Genomic DNA, 25,724 nt, shown 5'->3' with positions numbered 1-25,724 from the left:
TGCCGCGGCCTGGCCGAGGCCCCTGTGCCCCCGCGGGGTGGCTGAACCGAGGGGCGGCCTGCTTGCCAGACAGGTCTGACGGCAGTCACTTGTCTGGTCGGAACCCGCTTTCCCATCATCCTCTACCCCATGGCCCCTGGGATGCAGACCCCTCATCCACTGGAGGGTGTTGGGATTCTTATTCCGACTTGGGAAGTGCGAGGGGAACCCAGGTGATGTGGCCTGATGAGAGCGGCTGCTGAGCAGGTGTGGACACAGCATAGGAGAGTAGCTAAGCCTGGCCTCTTCTCAAGCAGAGCAGCCCTCGTTTTACTATTTCCTATATTGGAGCATTTGATTTTAAAAAGGATTCTGTGGCTTTTTAAAAAAAGTTTGAAAACCGCTGGTCTAGCAGTTTTTACCACCAAGGAAACTGAGGCCCAGAGAGAGGAAGTGACTTGTTAAGATCATCCAGCAAATAGTGGGCAGGAACTGGGAGCGATAATTTCACGGGAGCCTCCCAGGGCTGGTAACAGGACCCGGCGTGGTGTCTCTTCTAGAGGAAGAGACTGATTGGGTGTCCGGGTGGCCCTCCCGTGGCCTGCTCTGTGGCTGTGTCAGAGCCAGACCCCCAGTGTCTGGGAAACAGCAGTGGGTGCTGGGGTAAAGCGCAGTTTGAGTGGCCCAGAGTGGCTCTCTGTGTCGGGAGGTTCTGGAGCTGGAGAAAAGGGCTGTGCCCAAGAACATAGCCAGGAAGAGCACCCACAGCTCTCTCTGGCCACAGCCTGGAGCACGGTGCCATGTGAAACAAGATCATGAGAAATACAGCAAGCCTCCAGGTTTGAGACAAACTGGGACTAGAGGGTGAGTCAGAGTCTGGGATGGGGGTGGGGAGAAACCCATTCATTCATTGTTTTCAGTTCTTACTCTTTTCGGGGATCCTCCCTTGTCCCGCATGCTGTGGCAGAGCCGTCTGTGGGGGTCTCATTTTCTGGAAGCCATCCCCACCCCTCACCATGGGTGGGGTTGTTGGATGGAGGGAGGCTGGCCCTCTTTCTTTGGGGGGACTGTTCAATTGCGCCTGAAGCCTGCTTTCTTTCCGAGTGCTGCAAGGTAATTAAATAGTTGGTTAATCACTTTTAACGCCAAGCAGCTGCGGCTCCATCTACAGTGTGCTGGAATCTGGGCTAGACCCAGATGAACCCAGCCTCGATTTGGGGGCTCCAGCAGGACTCACAGCACTGTGGTTGGTGGTGGTGGGGGCAGGGGGATGATCCAAGAGGCAGCTGTGGTGGCAAGAGGAGAGAGATGAGGCCCTGTTCCTATGTGGCTCTGCCCCCAGGGTCCCACATCCTCTCTTAAATGAGGGACTTGGGAGGAGGTCCCTCCATCCCCTAGGGCTGGGGTGCCTAGCTGTCCAGCCATTGATCAGGCCAGCTTTCTGGAACCAACCACCCAAGGCACCATGGGGCTGTGGTTCCCAGGCCTGCCCTGGAGCCCTGTGGAGTCTGCCCACAGGGATGTGCAGGAGCTGTATTGTAGATGTCTCCTGCCATCAGCTGTCAGGTTATTTTGGTCCAAACTGAAAATACTCCAGGAATTGTGTGTGGAGTACCCCCAGCCTGCAGGGTGGGACTGCAGCAGTCAGGGAGGCTGGTTGTGTCTAAGGGCAGCCTCTGGAGAAGCAAAGAGTTCTCTATAGTGAGCCTGCCTCTGTAGCTCCCCAGGGCCTACGTGAGCTGGGGTGCCTTCCTTTTGGTATCCGGCAAAGAGTGGCCTTGGCTATGGAAGTGGTAAGGGCATCCAGGGCCCTGCCGCTGCTCATGGAACTTGGCACTGATACGGGATACCCCCAGCAGCACTGCTGGGACCTCCCCCAGCTTCCCTCCTTCCTCCAGGGGCTTGGCTTCTGGCTAGTCAGGGGCTCTATGTGGGGACAGTTATGTGGCCCTAGGCAGAGAGGTCCCGCCGTCTGTTTGCTGAAGGAGGAAAAACAACACTCGGACTATTGATTCAGCCTCACCTTGGCGCTCCTGGCTCAGCAGCCAGTGTTTGCCCTGGCTGCCTGGGCTCGGATTACGCAAGGCTGGTGGGCGTGGAGCAAGCAAGGGGGCAGCTGGGGGCCTCCAGGCCCAGGCAGGGCAGGGCTTGGCGGCCCCAGCGTTCCCCAGGAAACAGTAAAAACGAGCCAGGGCCCCTGACTTTGCTGATAGAGCCATCTCAGCCATAGAGGGAGGTGAAGCCTCTGTGATTGCCACCCCGCACCCCCTCAGGACATGGCCCATAAAAGTACCATCTCACCTAGGGTCACCCATTCTTTCTTCTTAGGAGCTGTGGGGCTTTGCAAATAACTCCCTATGGCTGAATCTGCTTCGCTGAACTAGGAAACCCTAGTGAGTTGTATAGATGCCATTCATTTAAAAACCTTGAAAAGCCAGCATCTTATTCCTATGTAAAATGTACCTAGGTGATTTGGAGAATACAGTGACACAAAGAAGAAAATAACAATTACTTGTAATTCTCACCATCTTGAGAGAACCACTGTTAAGGTTTTATAGCGTGTGTCCTTCCAGATTTTGTTTTGGTTTGTATAAATATACATGTAAAAATAGTTTTTAAAAAATAAAATGGGATTATGTGTACGTACTGCTTTATAATGCATCTTTTTTACCTTGATCAGTTGAATATTTATTCATTTGTTGTTTTTGATTTTGAGTGACTCAGGGCTTGATAGTCTTTTTTTTTTTTTTTTTTTTTTTTTTGAGACGGAGTCTCGCTCTGTCACCCAGGCTGGAGTACAGTGGCCGGATCTCAACTCACTGCAAGCTCCGCCTCCCGGGTTCACGCCATTCTCCTGCCTCAGCCTCCCAAGTAGCTGGGACTACAGGCGCCCACCACGTCGCCCGGCTAATTTTTTGTATTTTTTAGTAGAGACGGGGTTTCACCGTGTTAGCCAGCATGGTCTCGATCTCCTGACCTCGTGATCCGCCCATCTCGGCCTCCCAAAGTGCTGGGATTACAGGCTTGAGCCACCGCGCCCGGCCGGCTTGATAGTCTTCATCCTGCTGCTTCTGTTACACTTTTTTTTTTTGAGAGGGTGTCTCCTTCTGTTGCACAGACTGGAGTGCAGTGGCGCGATCTTGGCTTACTGCAACCTCTACCTCCTGGGCTCAAGCAGTTCTTGTGCCTCAGCCTCCCAAGTCGCTGGGACTGGAAGCACCTGGCTAATGTTTGTATTTTTAGTAGAGACGAGGTTGCACCACGTTGGCCAGACTGGCCTCGAACTCCTGACCTCAGGTGATCCACCAGCCTCAGCCTCCCAAAGTGCTGGATGACAGGAGTGAGACACCATGCCTGGCCTTTCTGTTACACTTCTTACATTCTTGCATGGAGAAAGGATTGGGTGGGATTGTGAGGGCATCCATCTGTCCATCTATCTGACTGGCCTTGGGTGCTAGGTTTCTTCTGGGGAGTACTTATTTTTTTACCCTTCTCCCCCAGATCTCATTTCAGGCCCCAATTGAAACTTGAGGTGGGCAGGGCAGCTTTAGTGCATGGCAGGGGAGGAACTGACCCTCTCCCTCCTTTTCCCTTCTTGTTCCTCTCAGAGTCGGCACTCCTCACCCTCCCGAGCCCTGCCCATCTCGTCCCCATGCCCCCACCAGTCAGCCCCGGGCCACAGGCAGTGAGCAGGCACCTGGGAGCCGAGGCCCTGTGACCAGGCCAAGGAGACGGGCGCTCCAGGGTCCCAGCCACCTGTCCCCCCCATGGAGCTGAGGTCCTGGTTGCTATGGGTGGTAGCAGCAACAGGAACCTTGGTCCTGCTAGCAGCTGATGCTCAGGGCCAGAAGGTCTTCACCAACACGTGGGCTGTGCGCATCCCTGGGGGCCCAGCAGTGGCCAGTAGCGTGGCACGGAAGCATGGGTTCCTCAACCTGGGCCAGGTAGGTGTTCTTACCTGGGCTGCTGGCCTAGGCACAGGACATTGCCAGGGGGTGGGACCAGAGAAGACAGGGATTCTGGCACCAGGGAGCAGGAACTGTTGGCCTTGTTTGCTCAGGGGCATCTGGGTAGCTGGCATGTTCTGGGTGGCCAGGAGCAAAGCACAGGTGGTTCACGCCAGCAGCATATCCCAGTGAGAGTGAGTCCTCACGGTCCCTGCATGTTGCTGGGTCCTGGACAGGGAGCAGATGCCCCGCACCCCCGACCATGGCGAGCCTCTGGTGAAGCCATTGTCCACCCCCGTCCCCCGCCTCCCTGGGGACTGACAGATGGAAAGCCCAGCTCAGTCTCCCTGCTTTATTGCAGATTTTCGGGGACTATTACCACTTCTGGCATCGAGGAGTGACGAAGCGGTCCCTGTCGCCTCACCGCCCGCGGCACAGCCGGCTGCAGCGGGAGCCTCAAGTGAGTGTGGCCCCAGCCCCCTCCTGCTGCCACCCTCCCCCTCCTGCTCTCAGGAGCCCCTCTCGCCTCCTGCTCCACCCACACCATCTCTCCTCCACTCCCCCGCAGGTACAGTGGCTGGAACAGCAGGTGGCAAAGCGACGGACTAAACGGGACTTGTACCAGGAGCCCACAGACCCCAAGTTTCCTCAGCAGTGGTACCTGGTATGCGGCCTTCTTGGCTGCTGGGACCTCCTCCCCAGATGCACCATCCACCCACCATGAGCTCTTGGACAGAGGAGACTGACTTCGAGGCCTCCTCTGATTCTTTTCCTTTCCTCCTGCTGGGCAGTCTCTTCCTGGCCCATCCTAATAAGCAAGCCTGGGGGTGGCCCTCCCAGAGTCCTCTACATTCCCATGGAGTCCAAACAGCCAGTGGCGGCCTTTCAGGAGCAGGGATGGGTAGAGGAGGAGGTTTTAGGGTGGCAAGGGGATTCTTCAAGTTGTCCCTAGCCTCACAAAACCAATCATCTCTCATAAGTGATGGGGTGGGTGTCTCCGCAGTCTGGTGTCACTCAGCGGGACCTGAATGTGAAGGAGGCCTGGGCGCAGGGCTACACAGGGCACGGCATTGTGGTCTCCATTCTGGACGATGGCATCGAGAAGAACCACCCGGACTTGGCAGGCAATTATGTGAGGAAGTGGGGGAGGGAGGCCGTGATCCGTGGTGAGGTGTGTCTAGAGGCTGTCCTGTTCTATCAGTGAGGTCAGCCTTCTCCTGATGGTGGCCAAATCCTTCTTAGGATCCTGGGGCCAGTTTTGATGTCAATGACCAGGACCCTGACCCCCAGCCTCGTTACACACAGATGAATGACAACAGGTAAGAAGTGGCAGGCCCCTGGCCTCTGCCTCCCTTCTCCTTTATTCCACTGAGGAACAGGGCTGAGCCTGGGTGAGATGTGCCCTGCCTAAAAGGGTGAGGCTTTTTCCACAGTCCTGGTCCACCTGAGGCTCTGAGGGAGGGCTTGGTCAGAGTGGAGATGGCCACAGGCCCAGTGGAGTGTGGGAGACGGGCTGGGCACTCAGGGGATGGTGGGTGTCAGATGTGCAGATCCCTCATGCTCCTCAGGCCACATCTGCTGGGCCCTGTTCACCCCATTCGTCCTACTCATGCTATGCACTTGGCCGTGGCAGGCATGGCACACGGTGTGCGGGGGAAGTGGCTGCGGTGGCCAACAATGGTGTCTGTGGTGTAGGTGTGGCCTACAATGCGCGCATTGGAGGTAAGTGTGGGCTTGGGCCACCCTGTCTTCGGGAGGGCCCGTCAGTGGGATTTTTCCCTGCCCGCTTCCCATCTGGCTAATGCCTGCCACTTTCCCACTGTGGATCCTTTGATCACATGGCTGTTCCATGGAGGGTTCTCAAAGGGTCAAAGACTGAAAGAGTTGCACCCCTGTGGAGTGAGGGTTTCCTAGCAGGAGTCTCCTGAAATCCTCACGACCCATTGTGAGTCCTCATGTGGCAGATCCTTGATCACCAGGCTCCTTTGGGAACCGGAGACTCTTTCTAGTCCAGAAGGTGTGGTTGGGGGCAGGAGGTGTTCTCTTTCCCTTCTCTGGGTCTTGTCTTTGAAAGGCAGAGACAAACGGGTAGTTGGGGGTTCAGGGTTTCCCAGCATCAGCCTCTACCCTCCCCTGCTCATCCCCTGGGGTGCAGGGCTGGGTGTGCTCCTTGGGGTGGGAGCCCCGACAGCTGGACCCACGCAGCATCCCTCTTCATGCCCCCTCTTCATGGCCAGGGGTGCGCATGCTGGATGGCGAGGTGACAGATGCAGTGGAGGCACGCTCGCTGGGCCTGAACCCCAACCACATCCACATCTACAGTGCTAGCTGGGGCCCCGAGGATGACGGCAAGACAGTGGATGGGCCAGCCCGCCTCGCTGAGGAGGCCTTCTTCCGTGGGGTTAGCCAGGTGAGGTGGGGATCGGTCCAGCCCATGGGGGCAGGCTGGGTGGTTTTTTTGGTTTATTTATTCTCATGTTTAACTTTACACAAAACATGTTTATTGAAACATTAAGGGACAAAAGAAAAGTAAAGTGCTTATACCAGTTGCACTTGGCTAATTAAAAAACAAATTTTTTTTAGAGATGAGGTCTTGCTATGTTACCCAGGCTGGTCTTGAGCTCCTGGCCTCAAGCAATCCTCCCGCCTTGGTCTCCTTGGTCTGATTTTTTGTGTGTCTAGATAGACATATTTGGATACACACTTGATCCACCAGGGATCTCACAGGGGACAGGAGGTTCCCAGAGAATGAGGCCAGTTCTCCAGCAGTGTCCTCCTGCCAACCCTCCCTCAAGTCCCAATCTTGAATGACCCCAGCCCACTCTGTCCACAGGGCCGAGGGGGGCTGGGCTCCATCTTTGTCTGGGCCTCGGGGAACGGGGGCCGGGAACATGACAGCTGCAACTGCGACGGCTACACCAACAGTATCTACACGCTGTCCATCAGCAGCGCCACGCAGTTTGGCAACGTGCCCTGGTACAGTGAGGCCTGCTCATCCACACTGGCCACAACCTACAGCAGTGGCAACCAGAATGAGAAGCAGATTGTGAGTCTTACCTGGGCTTGGGGGCTGGGGAAATGGGGCTGCTGGCTGACTTTGCCCAGCACCCTCTTTTGGAGGCTGTCTGCCTCCACCCCCATGTGGCTGGGTGATAGTGGCTCAGGCATCATGGAATGTGAACTCTGGGGCTCTCTAAGTTCTTGGGAGGCGGTGGAGCCATACCTGAAGCCTTTGAAAAGCCTAGTCTCTCCCTAAAAACATACGTCGTTCTTATTCATCTCCAACTGCTAGTTGAACCCCCTTATTCCTTTGGAAAATGAGGTCCAGGAGGGGCTCATCATTAGCCTGTCCACAGCAAGTTAACAGGGCAGCAGCTGGGACCCAGGGGTCTTGGCCCTGGCTTCTCATACCATCTGTGGTGCCCAGGGCCTGTATGCAGAGGGAGGGTAGGCAGGTGGCTCCTCTAGCCCTCTCCACCCATCACAGGCCCCAATATGATTATCTTCCTGGCAGGTGACGACTGACTTGCGGCAGAAGTGCACGGAGTCTCACACGGGCACCTCAGCCTCTGCCCCCTTAGCAGCCGGCATCATTGCTCTCACCCTGGAGGCCAAGTAAGTGGGTAGGGGCCAGGGGCAACCCTGTCTCTATCAGCACTCTCTGTAGGGCAGCCCTTAGTCTCCAGCTGCTCCCAAAAAAGACTGATCCCTGACCTCTCCTTTCCTTCTTGGCAGTAAGAACCTCACATGGCGGGACATGCAGCACCTGGTGGTACAGACCTCGAAGCCAGCCCACCTCAACGCCAACGACTGGGCCACCAATGGTGTGGGCCGGAAAGGTGAGGACAGGCTGGCCCGGCAGGCTGGATGTGGAGTTAGGTGGAAGGCACTCTGTGCCTCACAGCTGACCTCACCTTCCCTGTTCCCACAGTGAGCCACTCGTATGGCTACGGGCTTTTGGACGCAGGCGCCATGGTGGCCCTGGCCCAGAATTGGACCACAGTGGGCCCCCAGCGGAAGTGCATCATCGACATCCTCACGGAGCCCAAGTGAGGGCTGGACCCAGGCTGGGAGGGGGCCAGTGGGACCAGAGTCGCAGGGGGTGCCCGCTGGTCCCTCTGGGCCAGGCTGACCGTCATGGTCCTCTCCTGCACAGAGACATCGGGAAACGGCTCGAGGTGCGGAAGACCGTGACCGCGTGCCTGGGCGAGCCCAACCACATCACTCGGCTGGAGCACGCTCAGGCGCGGCTCACCCTGTCCTATAATCGCCGTGGCGACCTGGCCATCCACCTGGTCAGCCCCATGGGCACCCGCTCCACCCTGCTGGCAGCCAGGTGCTTGCTCTGTCCCTGCCCGCCCTGCCCATCACCTCCTCCTCTCACAGCCCACGTGCTTGCCTTTGCTCGCTCACACGGCCCAGGGGGCACTGAGTGCTACTCAGTGGGGCACTCTTGGCATTTTGGGAGGGACAGTTTTGTCCTGTGGGACTGTCCCATGTTGCAGGAATCCCTGGCTTGCACCTATTTAATGTCAGTAGTGTGCCCCACCTTGTGCAGTGCCTGTGTATCCTTCTAGAATCCCCTGGTTGAGCATGTCTGGCTCGCTGGGAAACAGCCAAGCCAGCAGGCACTTCTGGCCCCATGAGGTTGGTCTGCGTGGGGGAAGGGTATGTGGCCCGTGTGCTGTGGGTTAGATGTCCCTAGCTTGGGGTCCCCCAGAGGCCTCAGGGCTGTGTGCACTCCCCTCCCCAGGCCACATGACTACTCCGCAGATGGGTTTAATGACTGGGCCTTCATGACAACTCATTCCTGGGACGAGGATCCCTCTGGCGAGTGGGTCCTAGAGATTGAAAACACCAGCGAAGCCAACAACTATGGTACTGGGGGCACTTGAGGGGTAGGGGTATGAGGTGGAGGGCTGGCAGGATCTAGGGCACTGGGCGTGGTGCCAGCACTGTCCAACTCTTGCCTCCTCACCGCTCTGGAACAGGGACACTGACAAAGTTCACCCTCGTACTCTATGGCACTGCTCCTGAGGGGCTGCCCATACCTCCAGAAAGCAGTGGCTGCAAGACCCTCACGTCCAGTCAGGCCTGTGTGGGTCAGTAGTGGGTGCTGTTGGGCTTTGGGGGCCGGAGTCTGGGGGGATGGCGGGTGCCTGTCCTGAAGCCCAGCTCTAAGAAAAAAGTCTCAAGAGACCTAGGGCCCCTGGGGCTTTTGGGATGACCACAGTCCTGGGGCTGGGGGATCTTGGGGATGTGGTGACTTGGCTTGGGGCTGCTATGGTCCTGGGGCTACAGTCTGTTTAGCTGACACACACTCACCCTCTCTCCCACGCCGGCAGTGTGCGAGGAAGGCTTCTCCCTGCACCAGAAGAGCTGTGTCCAGCACTGCCCTCCAGGCTTTGCCCCCCAAGTCCTTGATACACACTATAGCACCGAGAATGACGTGGAGACCATCCGGGCCAGCGTCTGCGCCCCCTGCCACGCCTCATGTGCCACATGCCAGGGGCCGGCCCCGACAGACTGCCTCAGCTGCCCCAGCCATGCCTCCTTGGACCCTGTGGAGCAGACTTGCTCCCGGCAAAGCCAGAGCAGCCGAGAGTCCCCGCCACAGCAGCAGCCACCCCGGCTGCCCCCAGAGATGGAGGCGGGGCCGCGGCTGCGGGCAGGGCTGCTGCCCTCACACCTGCCTGAGGTGGTGGCCGGCCTCAGCTGCGCCTTCATCGTGCTGGTCTTCGTCACTGTCTTCCTGGTCCTGCAGCTGCGCTCTGGCTTTAGCTTCCGGGGGGTGAAGGTGTACACCATGGACCGTGGCCTCATCTCCTACAAGGGGCTGCCCCCTGAAGCCTGGCAGGAGGAGTGCCCGTCCGACTCAGAAGAGGATGAGGGCCGGGGCGAGAGGACCGCCTTTATCAAAGACCAGAGCGCCCTCTGATGAGCCCACTGCCCACCCCCTCAAGCCAATCCCCTCCTTGGGCACTTTTTAATTCACCAAAGTATTTTTTTATCTTGGGACTGGGTTTGGACCCCAGCTGGGAGGCAAGAGGGGTGGAGACTGCTTCCCTTCCTACCCTCGGGCCCATCTGGCCACCTGAGGTGGGCCCAGGACCAGCTGGGGTGCGGGGAGGGCCGTACCCCACCCTCAGCACCCCCTCCATGTGGAGAAAGGAGTGAAACCTTTAGGGCAGCTTGCCCAGGCCCAGGCCCAGGCTCCAGCCCCAGCCAGAGTTCCTGCGGAGTGAAGAGGGGCAGCCTTTGCTTGTTGGGATTCCTGACCCAGGCCGTAGCTCTTGCCCTTCCCTGTCCCTCTAAAGCAATAATGGTCCCATCCAGGCAGTCGGGGGCTGGCCTAGGAGGTATCTGAGGGAGGAGGCCACCTCTCCAAGGGCTTCTGCACCCTCCACCTTGTCCCCCAGCTCTGGTGAGTCTTGGCAGCAGCAGCCATCATAGGAAGGGACCAAGGCAAGGCAGGTGCCTCCAGGTGTGCACGTGGCATGTTGGCCTGTGGCCTGTGTCCCATGACCCACCCCTGTGCTCCGTGCCTCCACCACCACTGGCCACCAGGCTGGCGCAGCCAAGGCTGAAATTCTGGCTGAACCCTGTGCTGGTGTCCTGACCACCCTTCCCTCTTTTGCACCTGCCTCTCCCGTCAGGGCCCAAGTCCCTGTTTTCTGAGCCCGGGCTGTCTGGGCTGTTGGCACTCACAGACCTGGAGCCCCTGGGTGGGTGGTGGGGAGGGGCGGTGGCCCAGCCAGCCTCTCTGGCCTCCCACCCAATGCTGCTTTCCCCTGTGGGGATCTCAGGGGCTGTTTGAGGATATATTTTCACTTTGTGATTATTTCACTTTAGACGCTGATGATTTGTTTTTGTATTTTTAATGGGGGTAGCAGCTGGACTACCCACCTTCTCACACCCACCGTCCGCCCTGCTCCTCCCTGGCTGCCCTGGCCCTGAGGTGTGGGGGCTGCAGCATGTTGCTGAGGAGTGAGGAATAGTTAAGCCCCAAGTCCTGAAGAGGCAGGCCAGCCAGGCGGGCTCAAGGAAAGGGGGTCCCAGTGGGAGGGGCAGGCTGACATCTGTGTTTCCAGTGGGGCTCGCCATGCTAGGGGCTCATAGGTCACTGGCTCTCCAAGTGCCAGGGGTAGGCAGGTGGTGGCACTTAGCCCCCTCCAACACTGTGCCCTGGTGGAGAAAGCACTGACCTGTCATGCCCCCCTCAAACCTCCTCTTCTGACGTGCCTTTTGCACCCCTCCCATTAGGACAATCAGTCCCCTCCCATCTGGGAGCCCCCTTTTCTTTCTCCTAGCCATTCCTGGTACCCAGCCACCTGCCCAGGGGTGCCCCCTCCTCTCCCATCCCCCTACCCTCGTGGCCAGCCCGGCTGGTTTTGTAAGATACTGGGTTGGTGCACAGTGATTTTTTTCTTGTAATTTAAACAGGCCCAGCATTGTTGGTTCTATTTAATGGACACGAGATAATGTTAGAGGTTTTAAAGTGATTAAACGTGCAGACTATGCAAACCAGGGCCAGTCTCCAGTGTGTTACCATTGCTCCTGCATTGAAGCTGAGGATAGGGGGCCAGTTAGGCCCACACAGTGGCCTGCCTGCCTGGACGTGGGCCCGTCAGAAGGCCAAAGTCCTCCAAGGGGCGGGAGGATGTGCCAGCCCCTAGTGGAAGGAGACTGCGGCTGGAAGCCAGCCCCCTGGGGTGGGGCTGGTGACCCCTGGTCCTCAGGAGCTGAGCACTTCACTCCCAAAGTCCTGGTTTCCAGCAGTGTGAAGAACTGGGCCTATTGTGTCTTCCTTGGCTGAAGTGACCTGGCCGCTGTGGGCTATAGGGCTGAGGCCTAAGGTGGGGGCAGTACTGAATGAGATGACTTGCTGTGAGGAGCCTGAGTCCCAAATGGAAAACTCCACACATCTCCACTCCCCAACCCCTGCCCCTTGGTTGCCCCAGGTCTCCCTTGGGATAGGAAGCCCCTGCCTGAGGGTAGGAGGATGGGGACAGAGCCACCAGGACCTGTCCCTGAGAAGCAGCCTCTGTTCGGGATATTTACTTGGAAATTTTATTCAAATGGAAGCTGGCGCCTGAGCCTCTCCTTAGGGAATTCCGTGAGGTGGGGAGGGCTGGGACCACTCTTCCTCTTCTGCAGTGCCCCTGGCCTGGTGCTAGGACTGCGCACCTCCCCTCAGTTCCCCCCCGGACACCCTGGGCTTCCCTGGGCCCAGCATCTGCCTGGGGCCTCACCCTGCGCCCCCCCTCCTGACTCCCACCTTGCACCCCTTCCCGGTGTTCCGGGGCGCTGCCGGGCCCTGGGGGCTGCGGGGCGCAGGCGGCTCTCGGCTGGGCCATTCTTTGCCGGCCCCCTCCTCCCTTCCGTTTCCGTGGCCGTGCGGCCGGCTGGAGGCTGCGGCCCAGCGTGGAGCAGGGGGGCTGGCAGGCGTCGGGGCCGTCGGGCCGGTCCCGCCCGCCCCTTCCCCTCCACAGGCCCGCCCCGGGGCCTGGGCCAACTGAAACCGCGGGAGGAGGAAGCGCGGAATCAGGAACTGGCCGGGGTCGGCACCGGGCCTGAGTCGGTCCGAGGCCGCCCCAGGAGCAGCTGCCCGCGTGGGTAACTCTAGCCCCGGGGCCTGGAGGAGCGGTGGGAGCAGGGGGCGCGGCAGGCAGGGGCAGAGCAGGCGTTCCGAGGGCCGGAGACCCACCCAGGTGGGGGTAGGGGCCGCGGAAGGGCGGGGATGGCCGCAGGAGCAGGGCTCAGGCTGTGGCCGCCTGAGGCTTCAGCTGGGGCAGCCTTGGCCTGTCGAGGACCTGGGCAAGGGTGTTCTTGTAAGGGGCGGTGGGTGGAAGGGCCTGGGGAGAGAGGCTCCAGGTTGGCTCCTGTTCCCGAACTGGGGAGGGATCCCTGACACTAAGGAAGCCATGAGGGCCAGTCCCCAGGCCAGGCTGCTGCTAGGTACCCATGGCTGCCTGTGAGAGAGGCAGGACCCCACCTCCTCCCTGTCTGTAGCCCATCCTGACCCTACAGTCCCCAGCCTCCTCTTCCCATGCCTCCATCTCCAGCTGCTGCCTTGCCCCCAGGGATGGCCCCCTTTCTGTCCCCAGGACAGCACTATGGGCTTCTCTTCGGAGCTGTGCACCCCCCAGGGCCACGGGGTCCTGCAGCAGATGCAGGAGGCTGAGCTTCGTCTACTGGAGGGCATGAGAAAGTGGATGGCCCAACGGGTCAAGAGTGACAGGGAGTATGCAGGACTGCTTCACCACATGTCAGTGCAGGACAGTGGGGGCCAGAGCCGGGGCATCAGCCCCGACAGCCCCATCAGCCAGGTGGGTCTCCATGGGACTCTTGTGGGTGCTGGCTGTAACTGCCTTCTCCTTCCTCTCCTGGGGGCCCTCTGGGGCAGTGGTTGGAAATTTGGCAGGCCCAGCCTTGGGAGCCATTGTCCCCTCCTCCCTGCCTCCCCCATCTGTGCTGTATAGTCCTGGGCGGAGATCACCAGCCAAACTGAGGGCCTGAGCCGGTTGCTGCGGCAGCATGCGGAGGATCTGAACTCAGGGCCCCTGAGCAAGTTGAGCCTGCTCATCCGGGAACGGCAGCAGCTTCGCAAGACCTACAGCGAGCAGTGGCAGCAGCTGCAGCAGGAGCTCACCAAGGTGAGCGGGCAGCAATGGGGCTTCAGTCAGTTCTATCTAAATTTTGAGCCTCCAAGGGGTTGTTTTGTACAAGAGGCACTGGATTCACTGGGGAAGTGGAAGTCCCTGACCGCAGGCCTGGCTTGCTCTAACCTTGATGCAGCTTCCTCTCTTCCTCCCCTATGTTGGGCTGGCTTGCAGCAAGGCCTCTCTGTGCTTTTTCTGTGCCTCGGCAAAGTGCTGGGAATGTTAAGGATGAGTGACTGGTCATTTGCCTGGGAGAAGCTCAGAATCAGTACTCACCTCCACACTGTGCCATCTGACTCTGGGTTCTGAGAGTCAGGGAGAGGAATGAGGGTCAGTCTGTTTGCCTTCCACTTAGGCAGGCTCCTCTCAGGGCCCCAGAGACTGGGCAGCAGCATGGCCTCCTGAAGGTCAAGGACTCGGGCTGTGAAGTCAGCCTGCCTAGGTTTGAATCCCACCGAGCTCCTCGGTCTAGAGGCTGTGTGATTTGGAGCTGGCTATTTATCTGGGAGCCTAGTGCCCCCATTCAGTGTGCTGGTCACCCTCCCTGCACCACACCCCTTCCTCAAGTGCAGAGCCCAGCCTAGCCATGGACCCACAGCGGCCCCTGGTGGCCACCCTAGCCCCATTCCTCTCCCCAAAAGATCATCTAATTCAAGGGTGGGCCCATTTTTATAAAGTTTTGCTGGAACACAGCTATGCCTCTTTGTTTTCATATTGTCTGTGACTACAGTGACAGAGTTGAGTAATTGTGACAGAGACCATATGGCCTACAAGCCTAAAATATTTATTTACTATCTGGCCCTTTAAGGAAAAGACTGATCTAGTCGAGGAATTTAGTTCAGTTACAGATGGGGAAACTGAGGTTGGGCCCTTGCCCAATATATCCCAGCACATAAACAGGAGAACGGGGACAAGAACACTGATCTCAGGCTGTCATCTATTCCTACTGCCAAGAACATAATTTGCAGGACTCAGTGCAAAATGAAATTGTGGGGGTCTTTGTTAAAAGATTGTTAAGAATTTCAAGGTGGTAATAATGGAGCATGAAACCAAGCACAGGGCCCTTTTACATGTAGAGCCCCGTGTGACTGCACAGGCTGCACACACCTGCAACTGGCCCTGCCTGCCATCAGGCTACCATTCTCAGTCCAAGGAGGGACCGTTGTAGCCTGTAGTCTAACTCTTTGCCTCCCCAAGGGGCCTGTCTTTAACAGGCCCTGTGATCTTTGACTCTCACACTAGCAGCCAGCTTTCCCAGAAGTCTCCAGGTACTCCCTACCTGATGACAGGACCTTTCCAGGGCTTCACCCCAGGCAAGAATCCTCCATAGTTGGGGACCTGCTGCCCCACACTGGCTTCTCCTCTCTCCCTAGACTCACAGCCAGGACATTGAGAAGCTGAAGAGCCAGTACCGAGCCCTGGCACGGGACAGTGCCCAAGCCAAGCGCAAGTACCAGGAGGCCAGCAAAGGTTCGTGGCTTCCCTTGCTGGCAGGGAGGGAATCCGAAGCCAGTGCTGACTTGTCCTTGGGTACTCAGAGAGTGGTGGCTGCCTGGGCCTCCATGCTGTCATCTATACCCCTTGCCCCCCATCCGGCAGACAAGGACCGTGACAAGGCCAAGGACAAGTATGTGCGCAGCCTGTGGAAGCTCTTTGCTCACCACAACCGCTATGTGCTGGGCGTGCGGGCTGCACAGCTACACCACCAGCACCACCACCAGCTCCTGCTGCCCGGCCTGCTGCGGTCACTGCAGGACCTGCACGAAGAGATGGCTTGCATCCTGTAAGCCCACAGCCCCGTCCCCTGGCCCCCACCCTTGAGCGGCCCTCAGCCCAGCCATCAGGCCCAGAGGCAGGACCCAGAAAATCCATTGCTGGGAAAGTGCTGGCCATGTAACCACATGAGAACGGGACCTGGGCCAAGGACTGGAAACAGGCAACTTACCTCCGAATTACACTGTTCCAGGGTCCCATTATTCCAGGGTTTTATTACATTCATTGAGCACTGTGCCGGGCTCTGGATTATAGCAGAGAACAATGGTAGACAAAAACATCTGTCCTCAGGGATCTTTCGTGTTAGTGGAGTGAGGATGTGAGGAGCACTAAGAGCCATGGAGAAAAATAAAGTAAGAGAAGTGGATTGGGACCTGAGAGCACGGAGGCAAGGGAGGAGGTGACAGTTGTCCACAGAGTGGTCTGGGAAAGCCTCTTGAGAGGTGACATTCAAAGAGGCCCCTGAGAGGGGCACAGGAGTGAATCCTGGGGCTATTTGGAGAAAGATCATTCCAGAAAAGAGGACAGCAACTACACAGGCCCTGAGGTAGAAGAGTACCAGGGACTAATAGCCAGGAACCAGTGGTGCCTCTGAGAGTGAGGGAGGGGGAGAGTCATACACGAGGCTGGAGGAGTCAGGCGTCAAGGTCTACTGGGTGATAGAGGGTTCAGCAGGGCCATGGTGAGGACTTTGGCTCTGGGTGAACAGGAATGGCATGATCTGACCTCTGTTTTTTTGTTTCATTTTGTTTTAATTTTTTTTGAGTCAGAGTCTCTGTTGCCCAGGCTGGAGTGCAGTGGCACGATCTCGGCTTACTGCAACCTCCACCTCCCAGGTTCAAGCGATTCCCCTGCCTCAGCCTCCCGAGTAGCTGGAACTATGGGCATGCACCACCACACCCAGCTAATTTTTGTATTTTTAGTAGAGATGGGGTTTCACCATGTTGCCCAGGCTGGTCTCTAACTTCTGGGCTCAAAGCGATCTGCCTGCCTCTGCTCCCAAAGTGCTGGGATTACAGGCATGAGCCACCATGCCCAGCCCTGACCTCTGTTTTAATAAGGCCACTCTGGCTGCTATGCTGCAAATAGACTTCAGGGGGCAAGGACAGAAGCTGGGAGGCCAGAGAGCAGGCTCTTGCAGTAATCCATATCCAAGCTTTTGGCCACTAGGATGGGGAGGTAGCAATGGAGGTGAGAAGCGGTCAGGTCCTAGGGCTAATTTGAAGATGGAGCCAGTGGGATTTCCCTATGGATTGGAAGTGGAGCGTGAAATAGAGGAGTCAGTAACTCTGGGGATTTGGCCTGGAGCAGCTGGAAGATGGAGTGGCTGTTAACTTATGTAGGGAAGGGTGTGGGAGGAAGAGGTTTAGGATACAAGGGTAGCCGTTCATTCATTCATTCATTTATTTATTTATTTATTTATTTATTTATTTATTTATTTAGTGATGTAGTCAGGCTGGAGTGCCTTTCGCCAGGCTGGAGTGCAGTGGCGCAATCTTGGCTCACTGCAACCTCCACCTCCTGGGCTCAAGCGATTCTCCTGCCTCAGCCTCCTGAGTAGCTGGGATTACAGGCCCGTGCCACCATGTCCAGCTAATTTTTGTATTTTTAGTAGAGATGGGGTTTCACCATGTTGGCCAGGCTGATCTCGATCTCTTGACCTCATGATCTACCCACCTCAGCCTCCCAAAGTGCTGGGATTACAGGCATGAGCCACTGCGCCTGGCCTCAATTTTCAACTAGAGAGGTTGGGGTGTCTTAGAGCTAGCCAATGGGACATTTTGAGTAGCTGAGTGAGTACATGAGGTTGGGGCCCAGGGGAGGTGCCTGGACTGGGAGATATGGACGGGGGTGGGCAGCATGTTGATGGCTTATTTGGTAGTGGGTGTGCAGAGCTAACTGCCCAGGGCAGGGATGACTGTAGCTCATGTTTACTGAGCACTCCCTCTACAGCAGACACTCTGCACACAGGATCTCAATTGGATCCCTTCTTTTGAGATGGTGTCTCACTCTGTCGCCCAGGCTGGAGTGCGGTGGTGCGATCTTGGCTCACTGCAATCCCCACCTCCCGGGTTTAAGCAATTCTCCTGCCTCAGCCTCCCAAGTAGCCAAGTAGCTGGGACTACAGGCATGTGCCACCATGCCTGGCTAATTTTTGTATTTGTTTTTTTCAGTACAGACGGGGTTTCATTATGTTAGCCAGGCTGGTCTCAAACTCCTGACCTCAGGCAATCCACCCGCCTCCACCTCCCAGTGTTGGTATTACAGGCATGAGCCACTGTGCCTGGCCCACTGGATCCTTATTACAACTGCCAGTGTCCCTCTTATACATATCAGGAAATAGAAGATTAGGGAGAGATTAAATAATTTGCCTAGAATGGCATGGCTAGCACGAAGTGAAGCAGGGATCAACCCCAGCCCTGACTCCAAACCCAGGGTCCTAGGCCTGAACTGCCCAAGCTTGCCCAGCCTGAGGCCTCCCTGACTGGGGATTCCATGTGGGGGGCAGGAAGGAGATCCTGCAGGAATACTTGGAGATTAGCAGCCTGGTGCAGGATGAGGTGGTGGCCATTCACCGGGAGATGGCTGCAGCTGCTGCCCGCATCCAGCCTGAGGCTGAGTACCAAGGCTTCCTTCGACAGTATGGGTAAGCCCCGTTCTTGCTCCTGCTGGGCCCAGGGCTGCCGGCCTGTCCACTGATGGGGCGCTGTCCCCCGCAGGTCCGCACCTGACGTCCCACCCTGCGTCACATTCGATGAGTCACTGCTTGAGGAGGGTGAACCGCTGGAGCCTGGGGAGCTCCAGCTGAACGAGCTGACTGTGGAGAGCGTGCAGCACACGTGGGTGGTGGCTTCGCACCTGGGCCGCGGCGGGGCTCCCAGCAGACCACGGGTGTTTATGTAGGCAGGGCTAGGTCGTGGACACTGCCCACACAGAGCTGTCACCAGGTGGCCAGGCTTGCTTGGCTCTACAGGGATGCACTGGACATGGGTTGAGGGGGCAGGAGGGCTTGGCTGTAATGCTGCCCTTCTCTTGGGTGCAGGCTGACCTCAGTGACAGATGAGCTGGCTGTGGCCACCGAGATGGTGTTCAGGCGGCAGGAGATGGTTATACAGCTGCAACAGGAGCTCCGGAATGAAGAGGAGAACACCCACCCCCGGGGGCGGTGAGTGGGCCCCTGCCTGCAGCAGCCTCTTGGGCCTCCCTCCCTCCTGCCTCCCCTACCTGCTGCTGGCTACCCGCCGCAGACTGAGCCCTTTCTCACCCACCCTCCCACCCGCCCCTGCCTGCAGGGTGCAGCTGCTGGGCAAGAGGCAGGCGCTGCAGGAAGCACTGCAGGGGCTGCAGGTAGCACGGTGCAGCCAGGCCAAGCTGCAGGCCCAGCAGGAGTTGCTGCAGACCAAGCTGGAGCAGCTGGGCCCCGGCGAGCCCCCGCCCGTGCTGCTCCTGCAGGATGACCGCCACTCCACATCGTCCTCGGTGAGCTGCCCCGCCCGCGCCGCTGCCCGCCACCGGCCTGCCCACCTGGGGCTGCGCTCCTCATTTTCGCCCTCCCCCTCCCTAAGCCTGGCCACCCGCTGACGTCTGTCCCTGGCCTCAGGAGCAGGAGCGAGAGGGGGGAAGGACGCCCACGCTGGAGATCCTTAAGAGCCACATCTCAGGAATCTTCCGCCCCAAGTTCTCGGTGAGTGACACCCAGCCTGGACCCCCCTATTGTTGTGTTTCAGATTTAGTCACTGGGATGTCCTAGAGAGGAGGCTCTGCCCAGGCTGCTTTTATTGGGAAGTTCCTCTCTTCTCTGGGATTCCAGGCTGCACATGTCCCCAGACCCTGCCACCCCTGTGACCCCTCCCTCTTCATTGCCCCTGTGTGCTAAAGGGACCAGCAACCTTGACTATTCCATGGCTCTCCCTGCTCCAGGAGTGGTTGGGGGCCTGTGGCCTGGAGGAGGAGGCACCAGCTTGGTTTGGGGTCTTCCTGCCTGGGCTTCCCTTCCCAGCTCTGCCCAGCATGAGCCTGGGCCAGTCCACTGCCCACTCCAGGGGCCTGTGGATGGCTCTGCATGCCACTCCGTGGTTGTGAGGGCTGAGGGCATATAGAGGGGAGAGAGAGACCCCTGGCTGCCCCCATGGCCTCTTCAACAAGCTGGTTGAGTGAATCCTCCTCGATCCTCCCTTGCCCAGCTCCCTCCACCACTGCAGCTTGTTCCGGAGGTGCAGAAGCCCCTGCATGAGCAGCTGTGGTACCACGGGGCCATCCCAAGGGCAGAGGTGGCTGAGCTGCTGGTGCACTCTGGGGACTTCCTGGTGCGGGAGAGCCAGGGCAAGCAGGAGTACGTGCTGTCAGTGCTGTGGGATGGTCTGCCCCGGCACTTCATCATCCAGTCGTTGGACGTGAGTGGGGCTGGGACCCGAGCCTTCCAGGCCTCACTCTAACCCTCCCTTCCCTTCTCCAAGGGGAATGACCTTTCAGGGTAGGGAATAGCTGCCAGGTCTTGAATGCCTCCCTAGCAAGGCTGGCTGAAAGGGGCCACAGAGACCACCCAGTCCCTGCAACAAAATAGAGGCTTAAGTGTGAGTCCTCCCTGGTGGGGCAGCAGGATGTCATGTGCTATCAGATGGCATATTTTCTGGAGGTCTCTCTGTCCCTGGTCCTGGGCAGGCCGTTTCTCCCCTGCTGCTCTGCCTTTCCCCTCCCAGGGCTCAGGCCCCCTCAGAATGGAGGCTGTTGACCCCGGGTCCCCTGCCCTGCAGAACCTGTACCGACTGGAAGGGGAAGGCTTTCCCAGCATTCCCTTGCTCATCGACCACCTACTGAGCACCCAGCAGCCCCTCACCAAGAAGAGCGGTGTCGTCCTGCACAGGGCTGTGCCCAAGGTGAGCCTGCACCCAGCCCGGCCCATGCCACCTGTGGCAGGGCTTGGGGAGTGTGGGTCAGGCCTACCCAGCGTCTGAGCAGAAAGGGCTTTCCAGGCCTTCCATCTACATACAAAGTGCAGAGTGAGTGACCCTCGGGGCCGGCCTCGATCTAGGTTTGGAATGTCAGGGCCACTCCTACACCATGGGCTGTACACACCAGGCTGGTGCTTACCTGGTCAGGGCACCTGCCTGGACCCCGTATCATTTCAGTGTGCTCCCATGTGGTCCCACCCCTGGTCACATATGGAGGCATCAAGAAATGGAGGACATAGCCCTTCTAAGGGCCCAGCACCCCTTTTCTTCAGACTTCTGATTCCCTAACTCCTCTCTTCCCCAGGACAAGTGGGTGCTGAACCATGAGGACCTGGTGTTGGGCGAGCAGATTGGACGGGTGAGTGCACCTCTGCTGGTCTCCTTGTCGCTGGCGGCTTCTCCCGAGTCACGCCTGGGCCCCCTGCACTGCCACCCAGAGACCTCCGTGCCCCATCTGGTTCCCCACTTGTACCCCAACTCCCTGCCCAGCCCCCACCACACACCGTCCTCCGGGAAATGGGATAGTACCTACCCTGAAAACTCCCAGCAGACAGCTCTGCCAGCACCCTGACCTCATTACCCCTACCCAGGCCGCCCCCCTCGAGCTCTTGTGTGCACACAGGGAGACACCTTGTTACTGTAAGCCATCAGATACCTGTTTAGGGAAGAAGTCACTTTCCTAAAAATCAGAATGCTTTTCAAACCCAAGGGAGAGGGATTTTTGGATTTCCATGTCACTTCTCTCAGGGAGGGTGGCACATTGGAGGCAACTTTCCCTGCCTGCCCCATGTGCTCTCTAGGTTCCCCAGCGAGGGACAAACTCCCAGAGAGCCTGTGTGAGGTGTCCAAGCACGGGGGCTGAGTAAAGAATGGGCGGGGAGCAGAGAAGAGAACTGTGGGACTGGGAAGGCCGTGGTAGGAGCCCAAGACCATTTCAGGGGAACTTTGGCGAAGTGTTCAGCGGACGCCTGCGAGCCGACAACACCTTGGTGGCAGTGAAGTCTTGTCGAGAGACGCTCCCACCTGACATCAAGGCCAAGTTTCTACAGGAAGCGAGGTGGGTGATAAACTAATGATCACCACAAGTCCCGCATACACAGAGGTTACACTGCATGGCACAGTGTAAAGTGCTTGACCTCTGTGGTGGCGTTTAATCCTCGAGGCCCCACATTGCAGGTAGTAACCCCTTATAGTGCCGAGGGGTAGAGGCTGCCCCAGGTCACACGTCTGGGTCTGCTGGCCTTGGAGGCCAAGCTCTTCTCTCGTCATCCCTGGGGGGCCCTGGGGAGATGGGCCTGGCCACATGGAGTCTGAGCAGCAGTGCTCTCCAGGATCCTGAAGCAGTACAGCCACCCTAACATCGTGCGTCTCATTGGTGTCTGCACCCAGAAGCAGCCCATCTACATCGTCATGGAGCTTGTGCAGGGTGAGCGTGGGGTGCTGAGCTCCAGGTAGGGCGCACAGCCTGGCCAGGTGGCACCCCTACGGCAGGAGGCTCAGCACGGGTCCTCCCCACCTGCAGGGGGCGACTTCCTGACCTTCCTCCGCACGGAGGGGGCCCGCCTGCGGGTGAAGACTCTGCTGCAGATGGTGGGGGATGCAGCTGCTGGCATGGAGTACCTGGAAAGCAAGTGCTGCATCCACCGGTGAGTGGGTGGTGGCCACAGGCCCTGCCAACACCTCCGACCAGAGTCAAGAAGTACCTATACCTCTAGGGCCCCTGCTGGACTATCAGGCGTCAGCTCCAGAGCGGGAGTGGGCCTCTCCGGTAGACAGGGGTACCCGGAGCTGGGAGCAGCTTTTGTCCTTGGCTTTTCTAGAGTGTTCAGCCAGGGCTGGGCAGGCAACTATTGGCCAAATGAGCCCCTGCCCTGTCTCACCCAGGGACCTGGCTGCTCGGAACTGTCTGGTGACAGAGAAGAATGTCCTGAAGATCAGTGACTTTGGGATGTCCCGAGAGGAAGCTGATGGGGTCTACGCGGCCTCAGGGGGCCTCAGACAAGTCCCCGTGAAGTGGACCGCACCTGAGGCCCTTAACTACGGTACCTAGTCCCTGTCCACTCTGGACTTTGGACTGCATGGCCAGAGGCAAGGCCTGGGTCCTGCTTCCTGCCTTGCCCTGGTCCCAGGGAGGGTCCACTCATGTTGTCTGGCCTCCTCTGCAGGCCGCTACTCCTCCGAGAGCGACGTGTGGAGCTTTGGCATCTTGCTCTGGGAGACCTTCAGCCTAGGGGCCTCCCCCTATCCCAACCTTAGCAATCAGCAGACACGGGAGTTTGTGGAGAAGGGTAAGCACCCTGTGATGACAGCAGCCTCAGGCTGCACCCTCTTCCAGATGCTCCAGCCACACTCTTCCAACTCCCTTAATGCCAACCTTCCCACCAGGCAGAATAAGAATAACCTGGCCAGTGGCTCACGCCTGTCATCCCAGCACTTTGGGAGGCTGAGCTGGGTGGATCACTTGATCCCAGGAGTTCGAGATCAGCCTGGACAACACAGTGAAACTCCATCTGTACAAAAAATACAAAAATAGGCTGGGCGCGGTGGCTCACACCTGTAATCCCAGCACTTTGGGAGGCCTGACCAACATGGTGAAACCCCATCTCTACTAAAAATACAAAATTTAGCCAGGTATGGTGGCACGTGCCTGTAATCCCAGCTATTTGGGAGGCTGAGATGGGAGAATTGCTTGAACCCAGGAGGCAGACGCTGCAGTGAGCTGAGATTGTGCCACTGCACTCCAGCTTGGGCGACAAGAGCAAAACTCCATCTCAAAAAAAAAAACAAAAACACAAAAAGTAGCTGGGTGTGGTGACATGTGCCTGTAGTCCCTGCTACTTGGGAGGCTCAGGCGGGAGGATCACAGGAGCATGGGAGGCAGAGGTTGCAGTGAGCTGAGATCATGCCACTGCACTCCAACCTGGGTGACAGAGAGAGACCTTGACTGAAAAAAGAAAAAAACTCGGGCACAGTGGCTCACGCCTGTAATTTCAACACTTTGAGAGGCTGAGGAGTGTGGATCATTTGAGTCTAGGAGTTTGAGACTAGCTTGGCCAACATGGCAAAACCCTGTCTCTACTAAAACTACAAAAAATTAGCCAGGTGTGGTGGCACAAGCCTGTAATCCCAGCTACTTGGGAGGCTGAGGCACAAGAATTGCTTGAACCTGGGAGGTGGAGGTTGCAGTGAGCTAAGATCACATCACCACGTTCCAGCCTGGGCGACAGAGTGAAACTCTATCTCAAAAAAAATAAAAAATAAAAAAAATAGAATATCCCTGTAGCTACTACTGAGTGAGCACCTGTTCTGTGCTAGACCACACGTTATTTAATTTACTCATCACTACATGTGTGGTAGGGATTAATAAGTCCCTTTCTCAGATGGAAAAACAGGCTGGCAGAGGACACACAACTAGCATGTGGTGGGATTGGGATCAGAAGCCAGGCCTGTTTGTCCTTTGGGCCCTTGGTGGAGAACAGTGCGTCCTTCAGAACAGTGCATCTTAAGCAGCTCCTATGGCTCATGGTATCCCTCAGAGTCTGCTGAGGACCCTCAAACTCCCTCCTCATGCCTGGTGTGCTGTGCTTCTTCTCACAGGGGGCCGCCTGCCCTGCCCAGAGCTGTGTCCTGATGCCGTGTTCAGGCTCATGGAGCAGTGCTGGGCCTATGAGCCTGGGCAGCGGCCCAGCTTCAGCACCATCTACCAGGAGCTGCAGAGCATCCGAAAGCGGCATCGGTGAGGCTGGGACCCCCTTCTCAAGCTGGTGACCTCTGCAGGCCTAGGTGCAGCTCCTCAGCGGCTCCAGCTCACACGCTGACAGCTCTTCACAGTCGTGGACTCCTGCCACCAGCATCCACACTGCTGGCAGGATGCAGCTCCGTGTCTTCTCTGTGTCCCTGCTGCTGCCAGGGCTTCCTCTTCCAGGCAGAAACAATAAAACCACTTGTGCCCACTGAACGCTCCTGGCATGTGCACTCCTCTGAAGGCATGAGTGCCCTGGTCTCAGAAGGCATGAGTGCTGGTATGGTGGCCGTGGGGAAGGAGGAGGACAGGCAGTATGCATGGGACATGATTTAGTAGCAACTGGATGTGAGACATGGGCAGGGGGAGAGATCAGGATGATAATACAGGCTATGGCCAGATGGCGGTATCATCCCCAGAAATAGGATTATAGGAAGAGGATCAGAGCTTTGAGGAGGATGTGAGTTTAGAGATGTTGCATTTTATTGGAAATAAAAGTATGGGTGAAGCTAGGTGCGGGGTAGACACCTGTAGTCCCAGGTACTTGGGAGGCCAACGCATGTGGATTGCTTGAGCCTAGTTTGAGACCAGCCTGGGCAACATGGTAAAACTCCGTCTCTACAAAAAAAAAAAAAAAAAAAAAGCAAGAAAATTAGCCAGGCATGGTGGCACACACCTATAGTCCCAGCTATTCAGGAGGCTGAGGTAGGAGGATCAACTGAGCCTGGGAGGTCGAGGCTGCAGTGAGCTGTGATCACACCACTGCATTCCAGCCTGGGCAACAAAGCGAGGTCCTGTCTCAAAAATAAATAAATAAAAATAATAAATAATTAAAATGTAGATGAATAGGTCTGGAAGCCCAGATGGAGGCGAAGGCTCATCATAGATATGTGAATCATTGGCTTATGAATATTAGAGGATAGCTGACACTGTGGATGTGTACAACACTCACATAAAATTCAGGAGGAGACGAGAAGAGAGTTCCACTCAAAGGAGACTGATGTGGCTGATGAAGAAAATGCTTTTGAGGAAGTTGTTTCTCAAGACGAATTTAATGAGGAATCGGATGGCAGACTGGGGAGCCTTCACCTCCTCCCCTCAGTCTCAGTGAAACCTAAAAAGTCATCTGAAATATTAATATTACCAAAAGCGAAGTTTGAGAAGATAAGGAAGTGTGAACATACTAAAAAACAGAAAGTGGGAAGTATTTGTAATACAGAAGAACAGGGAAATGAGAAACTTGAAGTAAAATGGCCATCCCTCAAGAAAGTTCAGGAAATAGTTAACATCGGCCAGGCGCCGTGGCTCACATCTATAATCCTAGCACTTTGAAAGGCTGAGGCAGGTGGATCACCTGAGGTCAGGAACTCGAGACCAGTCTGGCCAACACAGTAAATCTCCATCTCCACTGAAAACACAAAAAAATTACCCAGGCGTGGTGGTGTGCACCTGTAATCCCAGCTACTCTGGAGGCTGAGGCAGGAGAATTACTTGAACTGGGGAGACTGAGGTTGCAGTGAGCTGAGACCCCGCCATTGCATTCCAGCCTGGGCAACAAGAGCAAAGAACAAAACTATGTCTCAAAAAAACAAAACAGCCGGGCGCGGTGGCTCAAGCCTGTAATCCCAGCACTTTGGGAGGCCGAGACGGGCGGATCACGAGGTCAGGA

At 57.3% G+C, this 25,724-nt stretch overlaps 2 protein-coding genes across 6 annotated transcripts in view; both read left to right on the top strand.

Moving 5' to 3' along the window:
* The window catches only part of FURIN (furin (paired basic amino acid cleaving enzyme)), a 15,392-nt gene extending 3,938 nt beyond the window's left edge, over positions 1 to 11,454 (top strand). The window contains exons 1-16 of one of the 2 annotated variants that reach the window (XM_011978372.1): positions 623 to 843; positions 3,588 to 3,923; positions 4,288 to 4,386; positions 4,495 to 4,590; positions 4,930 to 5,058; positions 5,169 to 5,245; positions 5,560 to 5,648; positions 6,164 to 6,336; positions 6,760 to 6,972; positions 7,441 to 7,541; positions 7,662 to 7,765; positions 7,858 to 7,975; positions 8,083 to 8,262; positions 8,680 to 8,804; positions 8,918 to 9,028; positions 9,272 to 11,454. In XM_011978372.1, coding sequence (XP_011833762.1) covers positions 3,747 to 3,923; positions 4,288 to 4,386; positions 4,495 to 4,590; positions 4,930 to 5,058; positions 5,169 to 5,245; positions 5,560 to 5,648; positions 6,164 to 6,336; positions 6,760 to 6,972; positions 7,441 to 7,541; positions 7,662 to 7,765; positions 7,858 to 7,975; positions 8,083 to 8,262; positions 8,680 to 8,804; positions 8,918 to 9,028; positions 9,272 to 9,864 — 2,385 coding nt within the window. In that variant the 5' untranslated portion in view covers positions 623 to 843; positions 3,588 to 3,746 and the 3' untranslated portion in view covers positions 9,865 to 11,454. Of the gene's footprint in view, positions 1 to 622; positions 844 to 3,587; positions 3,924 to 4,287; positions 4,387 to 4,494; positions 4,591 to 4,929; positions 5,059 to 5,168; positions 5,246 to 5,559; positions 5,649 to 6,163; positions 6,337 to 6,759; positions 6,973 to 7,440; positions 7,542 to 7,661; positions 7,766 to 7,857; positions 7,976 to 8,082; positions 8,263 to 8,679; positions 8,805 to 8,917; positions 9,029 to 9,271 lie in introns of those variants that run through there. The other variant, XM_011978371.1, reaches the window with a different exon arrangement.
* A 955-nt stretch (positions 11,455 to 12,409) lies between these two features.
* Positions 12,410 to 24,271, top strand: FES (FES proto-oncogene, tyrosine kinase). 4 transcript variants are annotated; one of them, XM_011978368.1, is made up of 19 exons: positions 12,410 to 12,542; positions 13,034 to 13,255; positions 13,409 to 13,582; positions 14,962 to 15,058; positions 15,188 to 15,371; positions 17,871 to 18,008; positions 18,082 to 18,201; positions 18,405 to 18,527; positions 18,655 to 18,841; positions 18,963 to 19,046; positions 19,546 to 19,755; positions 20,116 to 20,238; positions 20,618 to 20,671; positions 21,252 to 21,370; positions 21,645 to 21,739; positions 21,836 to 21,959; positions 22,198 to 22,355; positions 22,479 to 22,601; positions 23,911 to 24,271. In XM_011978368.1, the coding sequence occupies exons 2-19, from the start codon at positions 13,043 to 13,045 to the stop codon at positions 24,051 to 24,053; spliced, it is 2,469 nt and encodes an 822-aa protein (XP_011833758.1). In that variant the 5' UTR covers positions 12,410 to 12,542; positions 13,034 to 13,042; the 3' UTR covers positions 24,054 to 24,271. The 4 variants fall into 4 exon arrangements, with proteins under 4 accessions (XP_011833758.1, XP_011833760.1, XP_011833759.1 ...); XM_011978369.1 differs by having other exon boundaries at positions 12,444 to 12,542; positions 13,463 to 13,582; XM_011978367.1 differs by having other exon boundaries at positions 12,476 to 12,637; positions 20,062 to 20,238.
* Positions 24,272 to 25,724: the final 1,453 nt, after the last annotated feature.

Source organism: Mandrillus leucophaeus, unplaced genomic scaffold (genome assembly GCF_000951045.1).
Source record: "Mandrillus leucophaeus isolate KB7577 unplaced genomic scaffold, Mleu.le_1.0 Scaffold193, whole genome shotgun sequence".
Lineage (NCBI taxonomy): Eukaryota > Metazoa > Chordata > Mammalia > Primates > Cercopithecidae > Mandrillus > Mandrillus leucophaeus.
This window is presented reverse-complemented; position numbering and strand designations above follow the sequence as displayed.

Excerpts from the sequence above, each read along its gene's own strand:
- FES (XM_011978367.1), top strand. The coding sequence starts at position 13,043 with ATGGGCTTCTCTTCGGAGCTGTGCACCCCCCAGGGCCACGGGGTCCTG. Across the intron at positions 15,372-17,870 it reads GAAGAGATGGCTTGCATCCT|GAAGGAGATCCTGCAGGAAT; the intron begins GTAAGCCCACAG and ends TGTGGGGGGCAG. Across the intron at positions 18,842-18,962 it reads GCCACTCCACATCGTCCTCG|GAGCAGGAGCGAGAGGGGGG; the intron begins GTGAGCTGCCCC and ends CCCTGGCCTCAG.